Raw genomic sequence first — 23618 nt, forward strand, 5'->3', positions numbered from 1 at the left:
AGGCTGCAGCACAGCCAACCAGCCCAGCACACCATCCCCCACCACTTGTATATAGAGAGAGATGGCAGCTCCGGTCACACACTGCTTGCACTGGCACTAAGCCGAAAGCACCAGCCTGAAGATGGCGAGTGGGACCTCGCCGAAACGTTGCCTAGATACTTTGAATCTTACGCGGGAGAGAACCCGAATAACCAAAGATCCATATATATATATATATATATATATATATATATATATATATATATATATATATATATATATATATATATATATTACAGTCAATAGATTTAATTAATAAAGTTTTCTTCTATTTTGCCTTATACTGTTTTATCTTACTCTTTCTAAACTACTGTATTTTATTCTATTTTATCTCACAATAATTTTATCTCGTTTCACTGTATCTTATCTCATATTACTGTACTTTACTGTTATTGATGCTTATGTTTAATTTGGTCAGTTGATTAATCAATAAGTATATTGTGACATAACTATAATAGTGATCACATGATAGAGCAACACTGCAAAGGTCGTAAATACGAAAAGGCATTGATTATAAAGTTATTTTTTCAACACCATTGGAACTCTCAACTATCATTGAATAATGGTTGGTAAGAAAACTTTACCTGTAAATAAATTAGGAATTTGTGCATGGTTTTCAAACATCTTCTGAATTATTGTCCCCTCACCTTGGATGGTGATTCAATCTCAAACAAATATTCTCTCAATGACCTCACAGGATACCATAATTATTATTTCTGTCCCCAGGTATAATTAAAAACATTTATAAAATTGCTAAACAAAATAGATAATTTAACTGTATCCTTCCAGTTCCATTTCATAGCATACAATACTATGAAATATATTGTCTCCAATGGCTTATCTTTAGAAGAGCTGAATATTATATATTATATTATATATTATATTATATATAATCCTCAGGCTGGTGCTTTTGGCTTCATGCCAGTACAAGCAGTGTATGATCAGAGCTGCCGTCTCTCTTTAAATACTAGTGGTGGGGGCTGGTGTGCTGGGCTGGTTGGCTGCGCTGCTGCCTCTTGATTGGTTGATGGAGTTGATGTTGGTATAATGAGCTGTGTGATGGCCTTGTGAGTTTTGTTGTGGAGATATCCTGGATCTTGTGCTGCAATCTCCTGGGTCGTTTGTTTTGCAGTGATTTTTTTCCCATTAGCCTCTCGTGTTTTAACGGCTTGGGTAATGGGTTGTGTGATGGGCTTGCGAGTTCTTTTGTTGTGGTATCCTAGGTCCTGCGTTGTAATCTCCTGGGGTCGTTTGTGTTTTGATATCTTTTCCATTAGCCTCCTGTGTAGTAAGGGCTTGGGTAATGGGTTGTGTGATGACCTTGTGAGACTTATTGCAGTGGTATCCTTGGTCTTGTGCTGTGATATCCTGGGTCATTTGCTGTGTTGCAACTTCTTGAGTTCTTGTGGTATAATTTCCTGAGTTTTCTGATGTGATATCCTGAGCGGGTGGCTGTGATGTAGCATTCTGGGTTCGAGTTTGGGGTCTGGGTCTGTGTTCTTGGCATGTGTCAGCTTGTTTGGTTTTGGGGTCAGGGGGTGCGACAGCTGGCGAGGCAGCCATGGTCTGTTTTCTGGATGGTGGTTGTCCTTCGTTTATAGGATGGGCTTGGGCCTGGGTCTGATGAGGGGGATTGGCGGTGGTGTCCTGTGTTGTTTCGGGTCTGGTGTTGGTTTTCGTGGCTGGGACTCATTTGTTGGTGAGGGCTAGCTTCCAGATGTCTGGTAGGCGGGAGGTATCGTCCCGTCTATTCATGTTATGGGGGTGTTTCTCTATCTTGATGGCTTCCCTGATTATTCTCTTGCTGGAATGTTCAGTGTTGGATATTAATTTGGTTCCTTCGAAATTAATTTCATGTCCTGTAGCTTTAAGGTACTCAGCATATATATATATATATATATATATATATATATATATATATATATATATGTATGTATGTATGTATGTATGTATGTATGTATGTATGTATGTATGTATGTATGTATGTAGGTCTAAGTGTGTTTGGATCTTTTCCCGTGTAAGATTAAGAGTATCTTGGCGACGTTTCAGCGAGATCCCACTCACCATCCTCAGGCTGGTGCTTTCGGCTTTGTGCCAGTGCCCAGCCACATACATTGGACAAACCAACAGGACAATAAATGCACGCATCGCAGAACACAAAAACGCAGTCAGAAGAGAAGAAAATACTTCCTCCCTCTTCCAGCACCTTAAATCTCCACAACAAAACTCACAAGGCCATCACACAGCTCATTATACCAACATCAACTCCATCAACCAATCAAAAGGCAGCAGCGCAGCCAACCAGCCCAGCACACCAGCCCCCCCCCCTACCAGTACTTATAGAGAGACGGCAGCTCCGATCACACACTGCTTGCACTGGCACGAAGCCGAAAGCACCAGCTTGAGGATGGCGAGTGGGACCTCGCCGAAATGTCGCCAAGATACTCTTAATCTTACACAGGAAAAGACCCGAACACACCAAGACCTACATACCTATATTGTGTGTGTGTGTGTTTTCTTAAGTTTTCGTGGGTACTTACATGTATGATATTCGGCTATGTTCGGGTATTTTCCCACGTCATTATAGTTGTACTTTTAAAGTTGTAGCAACGTTTCGGCAGAATCTCGTCTGATGAACACAATACCTCATTTGCCTGATGATGGCAAATGAGATTCTGCCGAAACGTTGCTACAACTTTAAAAGCACAACTATAATGACGGGGAAAATACCGAACAAACAATACCATATATATATATATATATATATATATATATATATATATATATATATATATATATATATATATATATATATATATTCTTCACATATATTTCTATGTAGATGAATTAGATTCATTTTAAATGTGCTTTTCATTTACTTGCATAACGCAACATAATTGCTAGTTGTACTGATTCATTTAATGAGAAATACTGTTACCGTATATACTCGAGTATAAGTCGACCCGAATATAAGCCGAGGCACCTAATTTTACACAAAAAAACTGGGAAAACCTATTGACTCGAGTATAAGCCGAGGTGGGAAATGCAGCAGCTACTGGTAAATTTCAAAAATAAAAATAATTAATTTGGGAAACGATCTCACTATCTCACGTCGCCTCGGGAAGGGAAAGGCAAAGCGCTTTTTCCCTTTCCCTTCCCGGCTGGGGCTGTTGGGAGTCGCCGCCGCCTGCCTTTCCCTTCCCGGCTGGGGCTGTTGGGAGTCGCCGCCGCCTGCCTTTCCCTTCCCGGCTGGGGCTGTTGGGAGTCGCCGCCGCCTGCCTTTCCCTTCCCGGCTGGGGCTGTTGGGAGTCGCTGCCGCCTGCCTTTCCCTTCCCGGCTGGGGCTGTTGGGAGTCGCCGCCGCCTGCCTTCCCTTCCCGGCTGGGGCTGTTGGGACACCGCCGCCTGCCTTTCCCTTCCCAGCTGGGGCTGTTGGGAGTCGCCGCCGCCTGCCTTTCCCTTCCCGGCTGGGGCTGTTGGGAGTCGCTGCCGCCGGCGCGCCCCAGTCCCGCCGCCTCGGGAAGGGAAAGGCAAAGCGCTTTTGCCTTTCCCTTCCCGGCTGGGGCTGTTGGGAGTCGCTGCCGCCGGCGCGGCCCCAGTCCCGCGTCGCCTCGGGAAGGGAAAGGCCACGGCTTGAAGGCCGCCGCTGGAGTGAAGCTGCACGCAGCCGCTGCACTAGCATCGGATCGGGCACGCCGGACGGTTCCGACCGAGCCCCGAGCATCGTCTTTGGCGCCCGCCCAGCTCGCGGAGCTCCCTGTACCGGGAGAAGGGGAAGACACCCCCGGGCGGGGCAGGGAGAGGAGCTCCCGCCCGCCCTCTTTCCGTGCCCACCGGTGTCCCTGCAGGACGACCCCCCCCGCAGTCGCCGCCGCTTGAAAGAGACAGGCCGGGGTGGGTAGAAAGGCGTCGGGCGCCCTTGAGGAGAAGGTCCCGCGTTCGCCTGTCTGCCCGCGGATGTCAGCGGAGCTTTGCCGCTGCTTCGTCCGGGGTCTCTGGGCAAACACGTCCACCCGGCGGGCTTGTCGCCTCGGCACGCAACGAGCGCTGCCCTCGGATTCCCTGTCCGGTTGCCCCCTTTTGAGGGCGATGGCAGTAAACTGTTCCCGTAGCAGCGGCTGCTCCTCTTTCCGGCTGGGCTGGTGAACGAGGCTTCGCAGAGTTAAGACTGTATGGACTGTATGAATTCAATCTGGATTGGGATTAAAATGAATCTAGATTTACTAAACCCCAGTTACTTCTTCCTGGCCTGTCCCCTTGTTGGAGCCAACAGTGGTTTATGGTTCACTAAACCTTGGGGTACTTAGTGGGGTGTTCTGCTGAACTGTGACTGAAGCAGGCCAGTTACTTCTGCCCGAGCACCAAGGAAAGTATCAGGATGCGGCCCAGGACCTGCATTTCAGGGGCTCCCCTGGCTCTGATTAAAAAGCCAGATCTGAGCTGTGTTCAGACCAGCCTTTGCACCCTCGCCCTCTCTTTGGTGGGAACTACTGGGTTCTCCGAAGAAGGGTGGGGGCTGTTTTGGCTCTGAATGTTATCTGAATGTTATCTGAATGTTAACTGAATGTTATCTGAATGTTAACTTCACGTGGGTTCTGTCCTCCTGAATCAACCCGCCAGGCCAGAGTTGTAATTTGTTGCCTGGCTTCCCTGCAATCACAACTACCCCACTACTCCAGGGTCAGATGGACCAGAGACCTCATCAGGCTGGCCTCTCCCCCCCTTCTCAAGAGCCTGGAAGCTCTTCATGTCCTTCATGTGCAGCCTGGAAGAATGAATGACTTCCAAAGCTCTGGACTCCATCAGGCCCCTGTCAGGCGCAAGTCCCAAATGGGGGTCAGGGTGTCCCTTCTCGGGAGGGGCGTGAGATTGCACAAGAAGCAGGAAAGAATCCCAGAACAGCTCCTGCGTAGTCACGTGTTCCCTTTTCCCCCACCCTGGTGCTCCTCTCAGGTTTGCTAAAAACAAAACCACCCGGGTGACCCTCCTGCCTTCTGGAGGGCACAGGCGCCGGCAGAGTCCAGAGGGAGCGCGGTGACCGTCCGGCTGGCAGGTGGGACTGCGAGCATTTGGGGGACTTGGCTGCCTCAGGACCCGCATCCCCTGCTCTCCTCGAGGAAGCGCGTCTTTCGCTCTGTGGCGGAGGAACCAGCCAGCAAGGCAACCAGGGCGCCTCAGGTGTATCAGCGAGAGGGACGAATTCATGGCCGGAAGGCCAGACCGGAGCCCCTCCCCACCAGCCCCTCCGGGCAGAGGGCCGGCCTCCCGGGACCAGCCGCTCCGGCGGAGAGAGAATTGCTGAGCCGAAGGTGCCCTGCGAAGCCTCGTTCACCAGCCCAGCCGGGAAAGAGGAGCAGCCGCTGCTACGGGAACAGTTTACTGCCATCGCCCTCAAAAGGGGCAACCGGACAGGGAATCCGAGGCAGCGCTCGTTGCGTGCCGGAGGCGACAAGCCCCGCTCGGGTGGACGTGTTTGCCCAGAGACCCCGGACGAAGCAGCGGCAAAGCTCCGCTGACATCCGTGGGCAGACAGGCGAACGTGGGACCTTCTCCTCCAAGGGCGCCCGGCGCCTTTCTACCCACCCCGGCCCGTCTCTTTCAAGCGGCGGCGACTGCGGGCGGGGTCGTCCCTGCGGGGACACCGGTGGCGCAGAAAGAGGGGCGGGCGGGAGAAGCTCCTCTTCCTGCCCCGCCCGGGGCTGTCTTCCCCTTCTCCCGGTACAGGGAGCTCCGCGGCGCTGGGCGGGCGCCAAAGACGACACTGGGGCTCGGTCGGAACCGTCCGGCGCGCCCGATCAATGCTAGCGCAGCGACTCTGCGCGCAGCTTCACTCCAGCGGCGGCCTTCCAAGCCGTGGCCTTTCCCTTCCCGAGGCGACGCGGGACTGGGGCCGCGCCGGCAGCAGCGACTCCCAACAGCCCCAGCCGGGAAGGAAAGGCAAAAGCGCTTTGTCTTTCCCTTCCCGGGCGGCGGGGACTGGGGCGCGCCGGCGGCAGCGATTCCCAACAGCCCCAGCCGGGAAGGGAAAGGCAAAAGCGCTTTGCCTTTCCCTTCCCGGCGGCGGGACTGGGGCGCGCCGGCGGCAGCGACTCCCAACAGCCCCAGCCAGGAAGGGAAGGGCAGGCGGCAGCGACTCCCAACAGCCCCAGCCGGGAAGGGAAAGGCAAAAGCGCTTTGCCTTTCCCTTCCCAGCGGCGGACTGGGGCGCGCGGCGGCAGCGACTCCCAACAGCCCCAGCCGGAAGGGAAGGGCAGGCGGCAGCGACTCCCAACAGCCCCAGCCGGGAAGGGAAAGGCAAAAAGCGCTTTGCCTTTCCCTTCCCGAGGCGGCGGGACTGGGGCCGCTCTGGCGGCAGCGACTCCACACCATTTTTTTTCAGAGGGAATCTGACTCGAGTATAAGCCGAGGGATTTTTTCAGCACAAAAATGGGCTGAAAAACTCGGCTTATACTCGAGTATATACGGTATTTCTCTTTAGAGAAGAAAATAATAAATTCAACACATTGTGCAGGATTTATACTGAAAACAAATTAAAAGCATAGTCTAACAATTCATATAAAGTTTGCAACAAGTGCTCCCAGAATAAGTAGTTTTTGCCAGTCTCCTCTTTAGACTCAAATATTGGCGGAAAAGCATACAACCTAGCATTCCCCCACCCCAATAAATATTTTTGCCTGATATTGCACTACAATCAGCTCACGCATACTAAAGTCAGAATAGACAATATATTGCCTGCAATGACAGGCAGGAATCACCATATTTCCACAAACATACGCTTAATATATCTACTCTTTAGAGGAGGAATTAATGTACTGTACTGATTTTGAACACATGATCAGGATGTAATTAATAATTCTTACAAAATAGGCATTAAAAATTCAGTTGTTTTAAAGAAAAATTAATGAAATTAAATTAATTAATTAGTGACTGTTACGGAGAAATATTTCCAAGAGTTGGCCAAATTAGAAGATTTTCTGATGCTATATAGAATTACTGAATATAGAATTTGAAATAGACCGATTCCTGTCATTTTCTTTGGAGAACTACATGAGATAGAAACTTGCAGCTTTCCAGGCAAATAACACCCCTGGAATATGGGGGGGGGGGGAATAGAGCTATTTCTTGATTTGCCTTCTACAATTGTTAATAAACAAAGAATTTAATCTCCATCATGAGAAATTGAGTCAAGGGATAAAGATTTTTTTCTTTATGCTGCAATCTTTGGAAAGTGAGACGAGAAAATTTCATAATCTTGATTTTTCTGAGGGGGAGGGAATACTTCCAAATCAGTATTGGCTCCTGGTGACTGGTTAAACAAGTCCCTGCAGTTTTCTTGGCAAAATTTTGGAAGAGGTTTTTCATTGCCTGCTTCCTTGGGCTAAGAGAAAGCAAACTGACCAAAGATCACCCGGTTTGCTTTATGCATAAGGAGAGATTACCATAGTCTTCTGATACCATAGTCTTTTGAGACTGAAGGATGCCAACATCAAAGAGAGATTAGAATTCATAGTCTTCTAGTTGCTAACCTGTATCTTAACCAGTACATCAAATTGGCTCTCAATCCTGTCTATTATTTAAAATTAAGAATTGAAATTTAACTTGCAAAAGGAATACATCAGTACTCACAGTAAAAATGCCTCTATTAAGAGGACTATTTCTGTTATCCTTTTATGTCCGATTACAACATAGATGATGTTCCTTGCATTTAATTTTTAAACAGGTTAGATTTTCAACATAGGAAAGAGTAAGAATAAGACTGTAAATTTACCATATTTTAGTGTTATTTGAATATTTTTCTTTTTAATAATAATTTAATGATTTCTTATTTTACTTCTTGGTTTCATTTTTATAACTCTACTTTCTAACTACCAGTGTTAATTTTTTTCATTATTTTAAAGTGTATTCCGATTGGCCTAAATTAGGCCAATTGGGGTGTTTTATCTAAGCTTGTAATTTTGATATACTATATGAGGATACATTTATATTATTTTTGACTTTTGAAGCAAAAGTCGCATTAGCAGAAAGCTAATCCGACAACTACAGAGAAATGAAAAGGCAGCAAGTGGACCAGCTCTTTGAAACCTCTATGGGCAAAGAGAGAACTTGAAATTGCCTACAAGTGCTCCAGACAGTTGCTCCTCACAAAAAGACCATAAGATAGCAGTTTCTGGTTTAGAACTCTGGGAGACAAGGGAATATCTATCTTGCTCAAATCACGGTCAGCCTTTTTAAAGGACACTAAGTTTGCATATTTCCTTTTCTATTCACTTTCAGAAGTTGCTTTGTTAATTGCTTTTCAGTTATTAAATACCTATCAACATGTTTGACAGCACTGAGTGAATTTCCCTCAATCCTTAGCAAAAGAAAGTTTAAACTAATAGTTTAAGAACATAAATAGAAAAAAGATGATTAAAACTTTTGACTGTGGAAAGTTACAAATTGATTAAGGGTCCAGATAAATTTGAAATGAGATTTTGGAATTAATTATAAAGGAAAAAGAACTCATAAATTCCACTTACAGTTACAGAATGAAGCAAAAGGGGCATTGGTAGACTTACCAGAGAATGCCCTTCTATACACGCTGCTAGAGAGTCCAGCATTGGGATATGACTCCTCCCTCTGATGTCATCGAGCTGAGTCTGCCACTATAAAAAGCCAGCCTCCGCTGTTGGCCCTAGTTTTTCTAGTGAAGAAGCTTGACAGACGTAGAGTGTCTCTGGAATATAAAACAATTAAAAGAACCCCCCCAACCAAGACCAGGCGACCCCAGGGTGGAGCTGGACTCTCTAGCATCATGTATAGAAAGGGCGTTCTCTGATAAGTCTACCAATGCCCCTTTCTCCTCAACACTGCATCAAGAGTCCAGCATTGGGACATACCAAAGCTTGCATGTCGAAGGGAGGGCCATCGTCTGGCCCATTCAATCTGACACTGAAAGAACCTTCTGGAGTACCCTTCTCCCAAATGCTGCTTCTGCAGAGGCGAAGGAATCCAGCAGATAGTGCCGGATAAAAGAACCAGGCGACGCCCAGGTAGCCACCCTGAAAATCTCTTCCATAGGCACCTGGGTAGCCCAGGCCGCTGAAGTCACTGCACTCCTAGTAGAATACGCAGTGAGCTTGCTGAGAACAGGGATAGATAGGCAGTGGAAATACATGCCCTGATCCATCTATTCATCATGGGTGGAGAAACCTTACTGCCCAAGGAAGCTGGTTGGAAGAACACGAACAACGCTTCAGTTTTGTGAAAAGTAGCAGTACGTTTGGCATAAATACAGAGCGTTCTCCGTACATCCAGCGTATGCCACTTCTGTTCCAACTCATGTTGAGGTTTGGAGCAGAAATCTGGTAGGACTATGTCTTGAGCCCTGTGGAACCAAGAATTAATCTTTGGGACAAAGGAAGAGTCTAAATGGAGCACTACCTGGTTCTCATGAAAAATGCACAAATCTTGCCTCATGGAGAGCCGCCAACTCAGAAACCCTCCTGGCCGATGTAATAGCCACCAGGAAGGCCACCTTGAGAGTCAAATGACAAAGTCCCACCGTTCTTAAGGGTTCAAATGGGAATCCCATCAGGGACTGCAATACCTTAGGGAGATCCCAAATGGGATACCTATGCACTACAGGGAGAATAGAGATTTCAGGCTCCCTTCAAAAATCTGCGAACTGATGGATGGTGGGATAGGGAAGAATAGTTATCCCATGACAAGACAAAAGCCAAATCCACCACCTGTCAGTGGAGAGTGTTAGGCGACAGCCCCTTATCTAGACCATCCTGTAGGAACATCAACACATCTGGGACTGTATCAAATGTAGAGTCCCGGGCCATCTTAGAACACCAACCACAAAACGTTTTCCAGATCGTATCATAGATGCAGTTGGTTGATGGTTTACGAGATGCCTGAATGGTTTTAATCACCTTATCTGATAGATTGGACTCTTTCAAAGATTTCCACTCAATCACCATATGGCCATTTGGAACTACTGGGAGTCCAGGTGAAGTAAGGCTGAGTGAAATCCTGTTGGCCGGTATTCTCTAAGGTCTCTGGATCAACAGATTCACCAGGTCGGCGAATCAGGGTCTCCTGGGCCAATGAGGCACCAGAAGCAGTAGCTCCGCCTTCTCCAACGTCTTCCTAATAGCTGCCAGAATGATAGGAAGGGGGGGAAGGCGTAGAGACCTGGGGCCACCTGCTCCGAAGTGCATTGGTCCCCTCCACTCCCTGAATAGGAAATCTGGTGAAGAATCTGCCTACCTGTGCATTCTGGGGGTGGCGAATAGATCTACCACCAGGGTTCCAAATATGCTGGACAGCTCCTGGAACAGGGATGAGGGAAGACACCAGTCTGAATGGTCGACCTGTGTCCAACTCAACCAGTCAGCCTGGGAATTGTCAACCCCCAAGATATGGTCTGCTATAAGGGACAGGAGGTGCCTCTCTGCCCACCTCCCCAGGCACTCCACTTCCTGCATCAAGGCCTTGGACTGGGTCCCCCCCGTCTGTTGACATGGGCCTTGGCAGCCATGTTGTCATGACCAACACATGGGACACCGTCACCCTGTCCTGGAAGTGCCTCAAGGCCAGGAAGATTGCCTTGAGCTCTAGCAGATTGATGGGGCATGACCTGTCTACCTGGGACCAGAGACCCTGAGCCCTCCTGCCGTGAAGGCTGGCATCTGTTGTGACCATGATTCTGGCTGGTTCCTTGAACAGATGGTCCTTCCCCATGGCCTGGGACTACCACCACTGGAAGGAACGAATGACTTCTGGGGGGTGCTGCCCCCTATGGATGAGTAGCTGGTTCCCACCCATTGAAATGGCAGCAGGAACCACTGTAGAGTGTGGGCATGAAGTCGAGCCCACGGCACTATGTTGATGCAAGAAATCATCATTCCAAGTAGCTGAGACAGAAGAGATAGAGGAATGGTGTGTAGCTGTCAAACCCAGAGTAGCAACGTGTTGAGACTCTACTGTCGCTCCAGGGAAAGATAGACCTTGCAGCTGTGTCAATAATTGCGCCCAGGTGTAGAAGACGGGTCGTCAGTAGAAGATGACTGACTGTGTGCCTGCAAGAGCTGCACTGTGGTCTGAAGGTCATGGTCGGCTAACTGGACAGAGGTAGACTGGATCAGAATGTTGTCCAAGTAGCATTGGACCCACACTGGTAGAGCTCGAGGAGACGCTACCAATGCTGCCAGGACCTGGTAAAGACCCTGGGGGCCGATGATAGGCCAAACGGAAGCGCCCAGTACTGGTAGTGCCTGCTGTTGTAACAGAAGCACAGGAACTGGTGATGAAGGGGCCAGATTGGAATATGGAGGTATGCCTCCATGTGGTCTATGGATGAGAGGAGATCGCTCTCCTGAACGCTCTGCAGAATAGAGTGCAGGGTCTGCATCTTGAAGCGCCTGTAGGGAATGAACTTGTTCAAGGACTTGAGGTCAAGAATTGCTCTCCACCACCACCCCTGAGGCCTTTGGAATTACAAAGAGGCGGGAGCTGAATCCCAACCCCTGTTGATCCACTGGAACCGGTTGTATGGCTCTGATATCCACCAGGTGCTAGATAGCCAATTCCATAAGATCCTGTTTGGACCTGTCCCGAGAAATTGGACAGCAAACAAAAAACCTTGGAGGGGGGGGAGAGGAACTCGAGTTGAAGACCTGATGTTACAATCCTGAGAACCCAGGTGTCCGATGTTGACTCCTCCCATCTTGAGGTGAAGAAGGCCAGACGACCTCCAATGGGAGGGGAGGGGATGCAGTCATTTACAGTGTCAGAATGAACGACCTCGTCCTCCTTGAAAGGGTTCTTCCCAGAGAATTGCTGCTGCCTGCCAGCCCAATCAGGATGTTGTTCCTGGAAAGGAGGGAACGATCTTTGACCCCGAGGGAACTGAGGACTGGTATCAGGTCAGAAGGAGGGAGGCTGGGAATACGGCATCTTCCGGAATTCCAATCGTTTGCTCGCAGATGACAGTATCTTCCTTTTATCCCTGGTCTCCACCAGGTAATGTTCTAGGGCCACTCCAAACAGATTCTCCCCCGAGCAGGGAGCAGATGCCAGCTTCCACTTGCAATGTGAGTCTGTCTGCCATTTGCGCAGCCATAGTAGGCGTCTCGCTGCCACTGAGGATGCCATTGCCTTTGATGCAAATCTAGCAGAGTTTAATGTGTCGTCGGCTGTAAACTCTGCTGCAGCGATGATTTTGTTCAGGTCTTGGTGAGACCTGGAATCACTGCTTGGCAAATGATCCTGCAGCTGGTGGAGCCAATGAAGGGAAGACCTCATAAAGAAAGAGGCTATGGTGGAGGCCCACACCAGCCAAGCTGCAGCTTTTTTTTCCCCCAAAAATTTTATTGATTTTTAAAAAACAAACATAAACAAACAAAACATGAAAACATAAAACATCTTTTTTGAAAGCAGCTTGATCCCAGGTTACATCTCTTTGTACAGACATAGATTCAAGTTTGTGCTCACTTTTATATACCGTTCCATATCTTATTACCATTCTAGATTTTCTATATAGCTTCTCCCCTCTTTTAACTCTCTTAATTCTATTTTATTTATTTCATCTCAATTTAAATCATTATATTTATATCCTTTGTCTGTCCTGTTTCAGCTGTCTATTATCTTTTCTCATTAAAACAAAATTTCTCCTGTAATCACTGATTGGAGTATGGCGCCTTTATATCTTTCCCCTAAGTTTATAACACTTAATATAGTACATAACTTTCATTTGGATTCTGCTTAGTACATTCTAAAGCTACACACCACCAGAGCATCTACCATTGGCACTAATAGGGCATTGCCAGGGAAGGGCCCACATTATAGAATCACTTATCCTGGGATGATGGGCGAGGCCCTGACACTGGGGAAGCACATTGATCCCTCACCAGATCTAGGAACAATAAAGGTGATGGGAGCACCTCAGTCTGGATAACCGGTTTGGAAAATAAAGAGTCCCCTTGGACCACAGGTTACACTTGCAGCTCTGGTGCCACCTCCTCGGGCCCCAGTTGTGCAGTGACTAAAGCCTTATGCAGAAGGGGCTTAAATAAAGGTCTGAAACAGCTGCAGAAGTGGGTTGCTCAGATCTGGATCCCTCATCTTCTGAAAGGTTGGATTCCCTGAGCTCACCTTCCTCCTCCTCTGAAATGGAGGATCTACTATTTTCTATGGGGTACAGAGAGCTCCTGTCTTCATATTCCCCCCATTCAGGATGATTAACAGGGAAATTGTGCTCATGGGGCCTAGAAAATTGCTGCTGGGCAGGAGGGATAACCTGACAGAAGGATGGGATGAAACTTTGACCTCCCACCTGTTTGGCGAAGGAGTTGCTGAAATCCCTCAGCAATGCCCTACTTAACTGCCACTGAGACCATGTTCTTAAGATCTTCAGGCCTGCTGCCTAAGGAAGGATCCATTGGGTGAAGACCAGTAGCTATGGGGGTAAAAGTGGCCTCCGCCCTGGCCCAATGTCCCCCTTGGGTCAAAACCCCCTGAGGATTGGGGTTATAAGCCACGCAGTCAGCTTGCCTGAAACTAGGCCCAGATCTACTCAGGTCCTGGAGAAAAGAGGCCTCATCTGGTCTCTCAGGAGACAAGTTTGCAGGTGACTGGCAGAACTATTTTCTATCCCTGCAGCTCTAAGTACAGGCTCGGGGCAGGCCTGTGTCTCTCCTGGTTGAATTAGGCCTTGTCTCAGTTGTTCCAAAGTCTTGGCAAACTGCTTCTCCAATGCAGCATGCCTCCTTTTTTCAGCTCCCAGTTCGGACATTGAGGCCTTCTTAGGAGCCAGGGCCTTGGCCCTGATTTTTGCGGCAGCCTCCCTGTTAGCTGAATGGACTCTTTGTCTACTTCTCTTGAAAGACCTCCTTGCAACTTCAGAGCCCTGGGATTCGACCAGGCTCAATGGTCCAGCTTGGGTCCAATTACTCTCCATGCTGCTAGATATGACACTGGAGGTGCTGTCAGCTCCTCACAAGGTGTGTTGCCCTAGATGTGGGCCAGATGCTTGGGATCCCTGTTCTGAGTCCTCAAGAAAATGGCACCTGAAACTTTTGATTCCCAAAATGGCCGACTTCCATGTGCACAGAGGCCGATAGAAAACCCTACTCAGGGTGGTCTACAGACCTGGCAAGGTAATTCAGGGTTTGGTTCCTTTGCTTCTAGCCCCTTTGTGAAGTGCTAGGCAGGAAGGCCCCGAAAAACAGCTGAGAGACGCTGATTGACAGACGGGCTGTGCACTAATGGAGGACAGTGTGGGAGGCTCACCCGGCCTCGTGGCATCTAAATAGCCGATTCTAGGCTGCACGTTAATGGATGGATGTTTGGGAGGCTCAGTCAAGCTCTCCCAGCTCTGCAGCCTCCAATACTGTTCAACATGATGAAAAGGGGCTTTGTGGGAGAGTCAGCTGAGCTCTCCCAGCCCGAACTCAGTTGTGGTCGTCAGAGGCTTTTCGTCAATCCGATGAAGAGGGAGAATGGATCCCCACCCTCCTGAAGGCGCAGCTCTATTGGGTCCCCCGGAGCTGCACTGTTCTTCTGCTTGATGGAAATTTGCTTTGCTCTTAGAACTAAGTTGCTTTAACTGGCACTAATTCCAGAGACACCAGCTCTGATTGGATCAAGAAGCTGAATCAAAAAGCTGGGGCCAACAGCAGAGGCTAGCTTTTTATAGTGGCAGACTCAGCTCGATGACATCAGAAGGAGTCATATCATAATGCTGGACTCTCAAACACAGCGTGGAGGAGAATATTCTAATATTGGACATATTGAAGAATATTTTTTAAATGGGTTTAGAAAGTAATAGAATCAATAGAGACATCTGCATCTATGGTGAGACTATATCTAATCTAAAAGAAGTTATAAAAGAGGAACAAGTTTTACCTGACAAGATCAAACCTGAGTTGGGAGTGGATTTACAAATGACTGGCTACCAGAATGACATAGAAAAGCTTCTTACACTAGACATAAAAAGAAACCAGGTGGTTTCTTTAATAATTAAAGGGATATACAAATAAAAAACCAAAAAAGTAGCCTGGATAGTTTTCTTATATTATTAGATTTACAAAAGAAACATATTAAAATTTTGAAAAATTTTGTGAAAAGAGGCAAAGAAAAAGAAAAATTAAGCCTTATGAAATTATTTGAATGATTAAATATTAAAATTATTAAATATAAAGGAAAAGTTGCTTTATTGGATCAAAGTTAAAATAGTTACATTGTTATTTCTGATAACCTGAATGCACTTTTTTTGACATCAGGATTGAAATGGCAATTCCATATGGATTTGTCTATACATAAGAAAAGGCATATGGAAAAAAATTGTTGTATTTTAAGAGGAAGTGATAATTTATTAAAATTGTTTATACTTGTGTTGAAGATGGGAAATCACTTCGTCATTTATTTTTTCTTTATTATACTCTTTATTTTGTATTTCTCTATTTTTTTCCTTTCCTTGTTGCATCTTCTTTCTTTTTATTCTTTTTTTACTTTGTATTAGATTTGACTGTTAAAATTATAATCTTTAATAAAATTATTATACAAAAAAAGAATAAGTATATTTGAATATTATTTTGTTGTTCTAGATTCATGTTAGGTCCTTCTGGTATAAAACTATATTAATGTTTTTGTTCAATCATTATTTGTATCATAGAATCTCACAGCACCGAGCAGTTTAGATAAAGACAAAACTTTGCATAAGGGACTTTTTTTTTTTTTACAAATTGAAAATGCTGAAGCCTGAAATAGATATTCTGCAAAAACCCTGATGGAAAACATTTATTTACAGGGAATTGGATTGATCATATTCATATTTATCAAAATAGGAATTTCAATGGAAATTCAGTTCTGATCCCCGCCCTTTGGAATATTCAGATGTGAGGCCCGCCCCCACATTCCTGGCCTTCCAGAAGAGCCTAAAAACTTGGCTGGGCTGGGTTCTCAACAGAGATCTGCTACATTGGGGGATGGCTGATCAGGAAGATAAGATTCCCATCCCCAGGTTCACCATCATCTTGGTTCTTTTGTATTCACTTTTTATAATTATAATTGTTTTTTATCTTTTTTACTTTTCATTATATTGTAAGCCACCCAGAGTCACTGTATCATTGATATGTGCAGCATAGAAATTTAATAAATAAAAATAAATAAAATGTTGGATGTTATAAATTGTCATACTTGGATAACTGAACCAAAGATAAACCACACATTTTGTTTGTTTGTTTATTGCTAATCTTTTTAGACAGACCTTACAGGTTGGAGATTTTAGTTAAAAAATAAATTTGTCAATCAACTGAAATTAAGTTTCAAGGAAAAAATGTTTACAGAGATGGAAAATTATCCATGCTTATATCAGATTTAATTTACACTTGTTTAAACAAAGCCATTGATGTAGAACAAATGAGCTTTTTAAAATATTTTCATCAAATTGATAAGTCAGATATTAAGTTTTAATGGAATGGTTAAACTCCAAGGTTCTCTCTTTCAGAATGTGGAAGTTTACTTTTGCTTATTTTCAGTTACATTTTCAGGCACATTTATGACCGTCTTGTTTTTTTTTTTTTCAAATGAAAATTATATTGAGCATGAACCACTAGAAGCCCATCTGGAGAACTATAATTTGGCATCTTAAAATCTTGGCCAGTTCTTGCATTTAGTATAGTCAAAACACTGTTGTATTTCCAGCCCTGAAGGCAGTCAGATATGTTTAGACACTATTGAAAAAATTAAAATTTGATCCCTATTTTCATGAAAAACTGGGGGGGGGGAAACTGTATTTTAAATGGCAATCCCCTCCCTTCCAAGCATGGCCATAAAATTAGATAGTAAGCTTTAATAAAGCATTAATTTGCGTGACTTACAAAAGGTTATCTATTTACATTTTTAATATCTTGGATTTGAACCAGTTGCACTGAAAATCCTAGTTTTACAATGTCACTTTTTTACTTTTTTTAGAGATTAATCCAACTATTCAGTTTCATCAACAATGAACGACTAAATTTTTTTAAAAAATGGGCTTAATAAACACATCAACAGTGCTACAAAGAATTTTCTTTTGCATATAAAATAAATTTGTGTGCTGGTCAACATGTATATTCCAAATACTTAAAATGTATCTATGAATTTTTTTTTATCTATAATGCCTCAATTGTTTCTAAAAAGACTATCATGCATTCGTAGAAAGATATTCATGTATCAAGTATCAAAAGCTGGCTTCATAAGGTGTGTCAACTTGCAGTCCTTGATTGGTTTTTATTGGTGTAAAGAAAAGACTAAAGAACAGTCATGTGGTTGAAGTTTACCCTGTAGTAATTTTCACTTAGTTGTAACATTTCTGTGATCTATTCTTTTGTAGGAAAAGAGCCTTTTGTCTTTGCTATTTAAGTTTGCATTCATCCCTTGTTCTTTGTAAAAATATATTTTACAAACAATTAGAAAGGCCTCAAACAATTTGGGACAACGATATCTGTCAGAATGTTTTCCCCATTACCAATCTAATCACAGTGTTTATTAGGAGAGATTCTGCTATGTATGCTGGGAATGGCTAGTATCATCTTGCAGCTGTTTGCAGATGGACTTTCCCCATGATTATTTCAAATCTTTTGGCATTCTCTCCCCATCAAGTTTGGGAACATCTGCTATAACTTCATCTGAGTTTCTGTTGAAAGCTTTCTGTTCACATAGGCCATTCCAATATGAATATTAGAAGACTGTCCCTCACCATTTTAATTAATCTATTTTTATTTTATTAAATAAATAAAAATAATTAATCTAACCAAAAACTACCTGCATTTAGTATAAATAGTCCTCAGTTAATAACAGTAATTGGGACTAGAATTTCTGTTGCTAAGAGGCCGTGGTGATGCAGTGGTTAGAATGCAGTACTTCAGGCTACTTCTGCTGACTGCCAGCTGGCTGCAATTTGGCAGTTCGAATTTTACCAGGCTCAAGGTTGACTCGGCCTTCCATCCTTCCGAGGTGGGTAAAATGAGGAGCCAGATTGTTGAGGGCAATATGCTGTAAACTGCTTAGAGAGGGCTGTAAAGTACTGTGAAGTGGTATATAAGTCTAAGTGCTATTGCTATTGCTAAGTGATGTAATAGTAAAGTCATATAGACTTCACATAACTATGTCACTTAGCATCAGCACTACCACATTGTGGACCAGCATCAGATCAATAATTTCACATGGTCACCATTTGTAACCTCCTGCCAGGTCCCCATTGAGTTTGCTTGTCAGAAGCTGGAAGGGAATGATACAAGTAGTGATCACATGACCATAGGGATGTCATAACATTGTAATTGCAAGTGGTTGCCAAGTTCCCAGATTGGGATCAAATCATTGTGGGACACTGCTATGACCAGAACTTTGAGGATTCATTGTAAATACCATTCATAAAATGCTGTCATAACTTTGAATGTTGCTAAACAAGTTATTAAGCCAGGACTCATGTATTATTAATTTCATTTTAATATATTGTATTGCTGTTTTTTTATTATAGATGGATTTGAGATAATTTGGCAAGGTATAAGTATTTAAATATATAATACTGAACAAGTAAACTTTCAAGTAGCCCTTGTATTTTAGCATCCAGCATGTCTTTACCAATACTGTACAGGTAAGTTCCATTTGAATTGAGCAGGATATATTATTTTTGTTTTTCATTTTTTATGTATCTTAAATCAATCTAAAGATCAGGAAAATGTACCTAAGGCATCTATTGTATACGACAAAGAAATCAGTTTAGTGGGGAAAGGAAAAACAGTGGGGGACATAATAAAAACATATATAACTACACATTGTATAGAATAGGAAAGTATTTTATAGCTCTCTCATAACAGCATTAAAAAAATTAATGGAAGATAATACTATCAACATCAATTGTTAAAGAACAGGAGTTGAAAATTACTCTTCTCAAAAATGTGTGGCTTATTTTACCTATGACACTGACTGTTCTATAAACAATAAGCTATATTAGGTAACTTTTGTGCTGATCAAACACAATTCTTATGTTAATAAATAATAGTTCAGCAACCCAAGTATTTTTATATTACCATTACAATTCATATCGTAAGTTGTAAATAAAGGCAAGTGGCAAATATATGTGAAATAGAGCTTGACAGCAACAACAGTAAATATTTCTGGGCTAATCTTTGCATGAACATAAGTAGCTCCTTGGCTCTGATCAACTGTAGATTCTGAATTATTTCACAGTAAAGCAACAAGCCTGGAGCAATGTGCTAATCTTGAAAGCTATACACGCACTAGAATCTAAAAATCTATCTCTTTCATTCTAAACTTGTCAGACTATTAGGATTTGCAAGAAAGACATTATTAAAAATACTTCCATTGCCAATGGCCAATTAATTAGCATATCAGAAAGGCCTTTCTTTCATCAAGCCCAAATTCTGAAATGCGCTCCCTTCAGAAGGAGTTCCCATTTTTTTAGTGTTTAGCTATAATGTGTTAAAAGCACATTTTATTTAATATATTTAAATTATTTTATATTTATTTTAATTACTGTGGTTATTTTAATAGAAATAGGATTTCTATTAAAAATTCTAATAGAATTTTTAGGATAGGATTATTGTTGTATTTTTGTTGCTTTGTGGTTTATTAATTATACACAATTCTTTGAGAATTTTAGTAGAAAGCTGTTAAAATAATATGCTTACTAAGTTAAACATATTTAAAATATTAAGTTAACTATGGATAATATTTTAATACTGTGAACAATATTTAAAAAGATTAAACATATGCAGTTTCTACACTTTAATTCTTAAGCAATAACAGAGTTACAAAAGTATCATGTGACTTGACCTACTGTGTAACTGAGTGTTGTGTTATTGACCCCCTATTTTTTAATTAACACCTAAAAGACAGGCTGCTTAGAGAAGCTAGCACTTCCTATTCACTTTTGCAAGTTATAAGATAACAAACTTTCTGTTCTAACTTTAATTAAATTATTCAAGGTTAGGCACTCAATACCTGCTAGACACTTAATCCTCATTAATAGGTAATCTTCCATATTGTAGCTAATGCCTAAGATAAGCATCTCTGGGGATGGTGGTAGGGATTGCTAGGTATAAAATTTGTCAGCAAAAGCAATTCTTTTGTGATTAGAATTCTGGAGACTGATCCTAACACTTGGGCTCACCCTGGAAGCTGGAAACAATTAAAGGGGACACTTTAAATAAACATGACACTACTTGTTTCCCTCTGTCATCTAATTTCTTCTTGATTCAGTATCCATTCTGAACATTCTGAATTAGCCAGCCACACAAGAATTTCAGAAAATACTGAATATTTTGTAGCTGAAATTTTCTTTTGGATTTTAGAAGTCAGATAATTTTTTTGCTAAGAGATATTAATTTGGAATTCCTAATATTTCTTCTTTTTAAACTGTTGTATTCCCCCTTTTCTCTGAAAGAGTTGAGGTAGTGTTACAAATGTTGATTATGATTAATATAGTACAGATTTGCAAATGGAGCTGAAAAAAAGCTGGAATTGCCTGTCAGGCATGAACAAAACATAAAATATCCAAGCTATGTTTTATTTAAAAAAACCAAAGTGCTAAATTTCCAAATCAATAATTTCTAATTATTGATGGGAGATTTTAAATAAAAATTATTGTACTTTGTTATGTTCAGCCAGAGCATTTTGTTATATTTGCAATAGTGGCCAATATCTGAGAAAGTTCCCAGTAATCTGAAAGTTGAGTCATGGCAACTGAACTTAGTTTGTTGTTGGTTTGACATTTAGCTGTCCATCTAAGCAGCTTCTTCAATCTGAACAAGTTAGTTAGAGGAAACTGAGTAGATAGAGAATCATTGGAATATATAAATAAACATTTTTAGCTGTCCAAGGCAAACAAGGAAATGTTTGCATTGGAACATGTGACTGAAAAGACAATGAACATCTCACCCAAATTTATCAGTGTTCATGTCTATGGAGATTCTCAGTTGTCCAGGTAATGGTTGTCCCAAAGGTGCTTTTTCAAAAGACAACTAGACTTTCTGGTTTTTCTTTGAAGACGTTTCGCTTCTCATCCAAGAAACTTCTTCAGCTATCTTGAAAAAGCACCTTTGGGATTATCAATGTTAAAAATGCTTGTATATCCAACAAATAATATCATAATTAGTCTGATTTTTGTTTTGGACCGCTCGTAGTATTGGAAATAGACTCTTGAATATTATTTAAAGTTCTCATGACTATTAGTATTGCTGGGGAGGGGGTTAGTGTTAACCCTGCCAATAACTATTTTTATGAACAGGATATTACATAATTTATTTCATAGTCATATTATATATTTGTGCTATGATTATGTTTTCCAGAAATATTTAGATGCCTCTTTTTAAAGTTGAACTGTTGAATACTGCTTTCTCCTTTATTCCTTTCTAAAAATTCTTATTTTAAATGAAGGTTAAATATAAAAACTGTATTGCACATGAACAAACATACATTGATTAAAACAGAATGAGTGACTGATCAGTATGAAAATATCAATTTGGAAAATTTTATCACAGGCAATCTTAAACATTAAGAAACAACTAGAGGGAAGCTCAACTTTCTAATAATTCTAAGATGATGCAATCTCATCTTTGTAAAATTACTTTTATGACAGTAACTATCTCAAATTTGAAAAAAAAAAAAAACAGCAGGCAAGCCTAAAATATATTGACATTTTTAAAAAAAAATAAATGAAAATAGCAATAAATTTAAAAAGATTTTAAACGGGTCAAAATATGTAGAAGACAAGACATATACACAATATTCATTATTTTTTCTATGCCATATAGGTATGTTAATATGGAGAGGAGAAATCATTAGCATCCTTGCTCAGAGTACAAAAACTGCCAATTAATGAAGTTGCGTTTTGGTTACCACTCTTGGAATAATTAACTGAGCAGGAACGTAATTGGCTCCCCCTAACGACGGTTCAACCACAATCCCTTATTTTTAATCACAACAAGATCTTCGTGGAAAGGCGCACCATAAATAAGTAGGTGAAAAGATGAGACCGGGTTTCTATTGATCTCATCGGGTTAAACGCGGACTTCGGAAGCCCACCTCAACAAGGACACTTCTGTAGACCCAACACGAATCCTTCATAACTCCCTAACCCTGGATGAGAGACGCTAACTGGATTCCTGCACGAGCGAATGCCGTCCATCTTTCACTTCGAGGGCACTGCCTACCCTACACGATCGGTGCAGAATTTTGAAGAGAGTTCTCTCTAAGCATGCCATCTTGCAATGAGAAAGCAAGGGAAGAGACGGAGAAAGCTCTTGAGCTGCAGCGGGATGAGGCATAACGTTGCACCTGCCACCCTTTCCCAGGAACTAAGCGAGGCCGCTCGCTGCCGTCACCAAAACAGCAGCGGCCCCGCATCCCACCGATGTCCTCCACCACCACCATCACCCTCCAAAAACGGCACCCTTCCCCCCCCCCTCCCCACAAACGCCATTTTCTGACAAAGAACCAAGTTGGGCTCCCTGGGAGAGCCACGGACGTGCAAGACAGAGGCAGAGCGCGCGCAAGGGCGCGCGCGCAACCGGGATCGTTACCGCCGCTCCGCCCGCGAGCCAGCCGTTTTGCTGAAGGGAGCGTGGGGGGGGGGGAGGCGGGGGCGAAGCAACCTCCCCCCCCCTTTTTTTTTCAGGAAAGGAGGAGACTGTGGACCTACCCACGCCGTATTTTTCCTCCTCCGTTGGGATCCACATGCTGCTCCCCCCGCCGCCGGGGCTGCTCCTGAAGCCGGCTCCCCCCTGCCGGAGTGGAGCTCCTGAGCCGCGATGCTCATTGACGAGCAAAGGCGGCGGCTTTTCCTGACGAGCCCGGGGCCGCTGCTCCGTACAGCCCCCAGGGCAGCGCGGCTGTAGCGGCGGCGGCGACGTCTTCTCCGTCTCCGCGGGCCAGCAAGTGAGAGAGGGCGACGGCGGGCGCAGAAGCGGACAAGCCTTGTCCCCGGAGAGACTCGGCGGATTCCTCTGAGCTGCTGAAGGAAGAGCACAGCGCTCGCTCTCCCAGGCCGGGTCTGAGGCAGGACGGCTCCGAAGAAAGGACAGCTCCTCGCCTTTAATCCACTAGCCACCCCTGCCCCGGCTCTCGGCGCTCCCTCAGCCTGACTCTCTCTTTCTTCCCCGGCGTTGACGGCAGATGAAGGAACGGACGGTAGCCCTCAAAACGCTTCCACGGCGGCGGCGGCGGCGCAACAACGACTGTTGTTGTCTCCCCCGCTCGCTCCTGCTGAAGGACTCCCGCGCCCACCCACTTGGCAACCAGGCGCATGCGTGGAAGCTCCCGCTGCCGGCCTTCCCGCGCGATGTCGGTCGGCGTTTGGGTTGTGTCCTGCTGCCGAGGTGGGCGAGGAGCGGGAGTTGCGGGTGTGTGTAGGTTGGGTGGGGGGTGGGTGGACTCCCTTTGCGGGAACCTTCGGATGTTCATTCCTTGCCTGCCCAAACTACGGTAGCGGGTAAACTGGAGCTCGCGGGGTCGGCTAAATCCAAAATCCTTCGGAAATCGATAGGGTTTTGAGACCGAATGCCGATAAAATGAGAGTGCTGAAAA

General features: G+C 43.9%; 1 protein-coding gene across 8 annotated transcripts in view; it reads right to left on the reverse strand.

Annotated features, from left to right (window-relative positions):
- DOCK3 (dedicator of cytokinesis 3) overlaps nt 1-23363 on the reverse strand; it is a 200059-nt gene extending 176696 nt beyond the window's left edge. For 6 of the 8 annotated variants that reach the window (XM_087954950.1, XM_087954949.1, XM_087954948.1 and 3 more), the window contains exon 1: nt 22735-23363. In XM_087954950.1, the coding sequence (XP_087811076.1) occupies nt 22735-22771 (37 nt within the window). In that variant the 5' untranslated portion in view covers nt 22772-23363. The remainder of the gene's footprint in view (nt 1-22734) is intronic. The other 2 variants (XM_087954953.1, XM_087954951.1) reach the window with 1 other exon arrangement.
- Between the last annotated feature and the right edge of the window lie 255 nt (nt 23364-23618).

The sequence above is a fragment of the Notechis scutatus genome, chromosome 2, assembly GCF_049901735.1.
Source record: "Notechis scutatus isolate UNSWTSFEM ecotype Mainland chromosome 2, rNotScu1.2, whole genome shotgun sequence".
NCBI lineage: Eukaryota > Metazoa > Chordata > Lepidosauria > Squamata > Elapidae > Notechis > Notechis scutatus.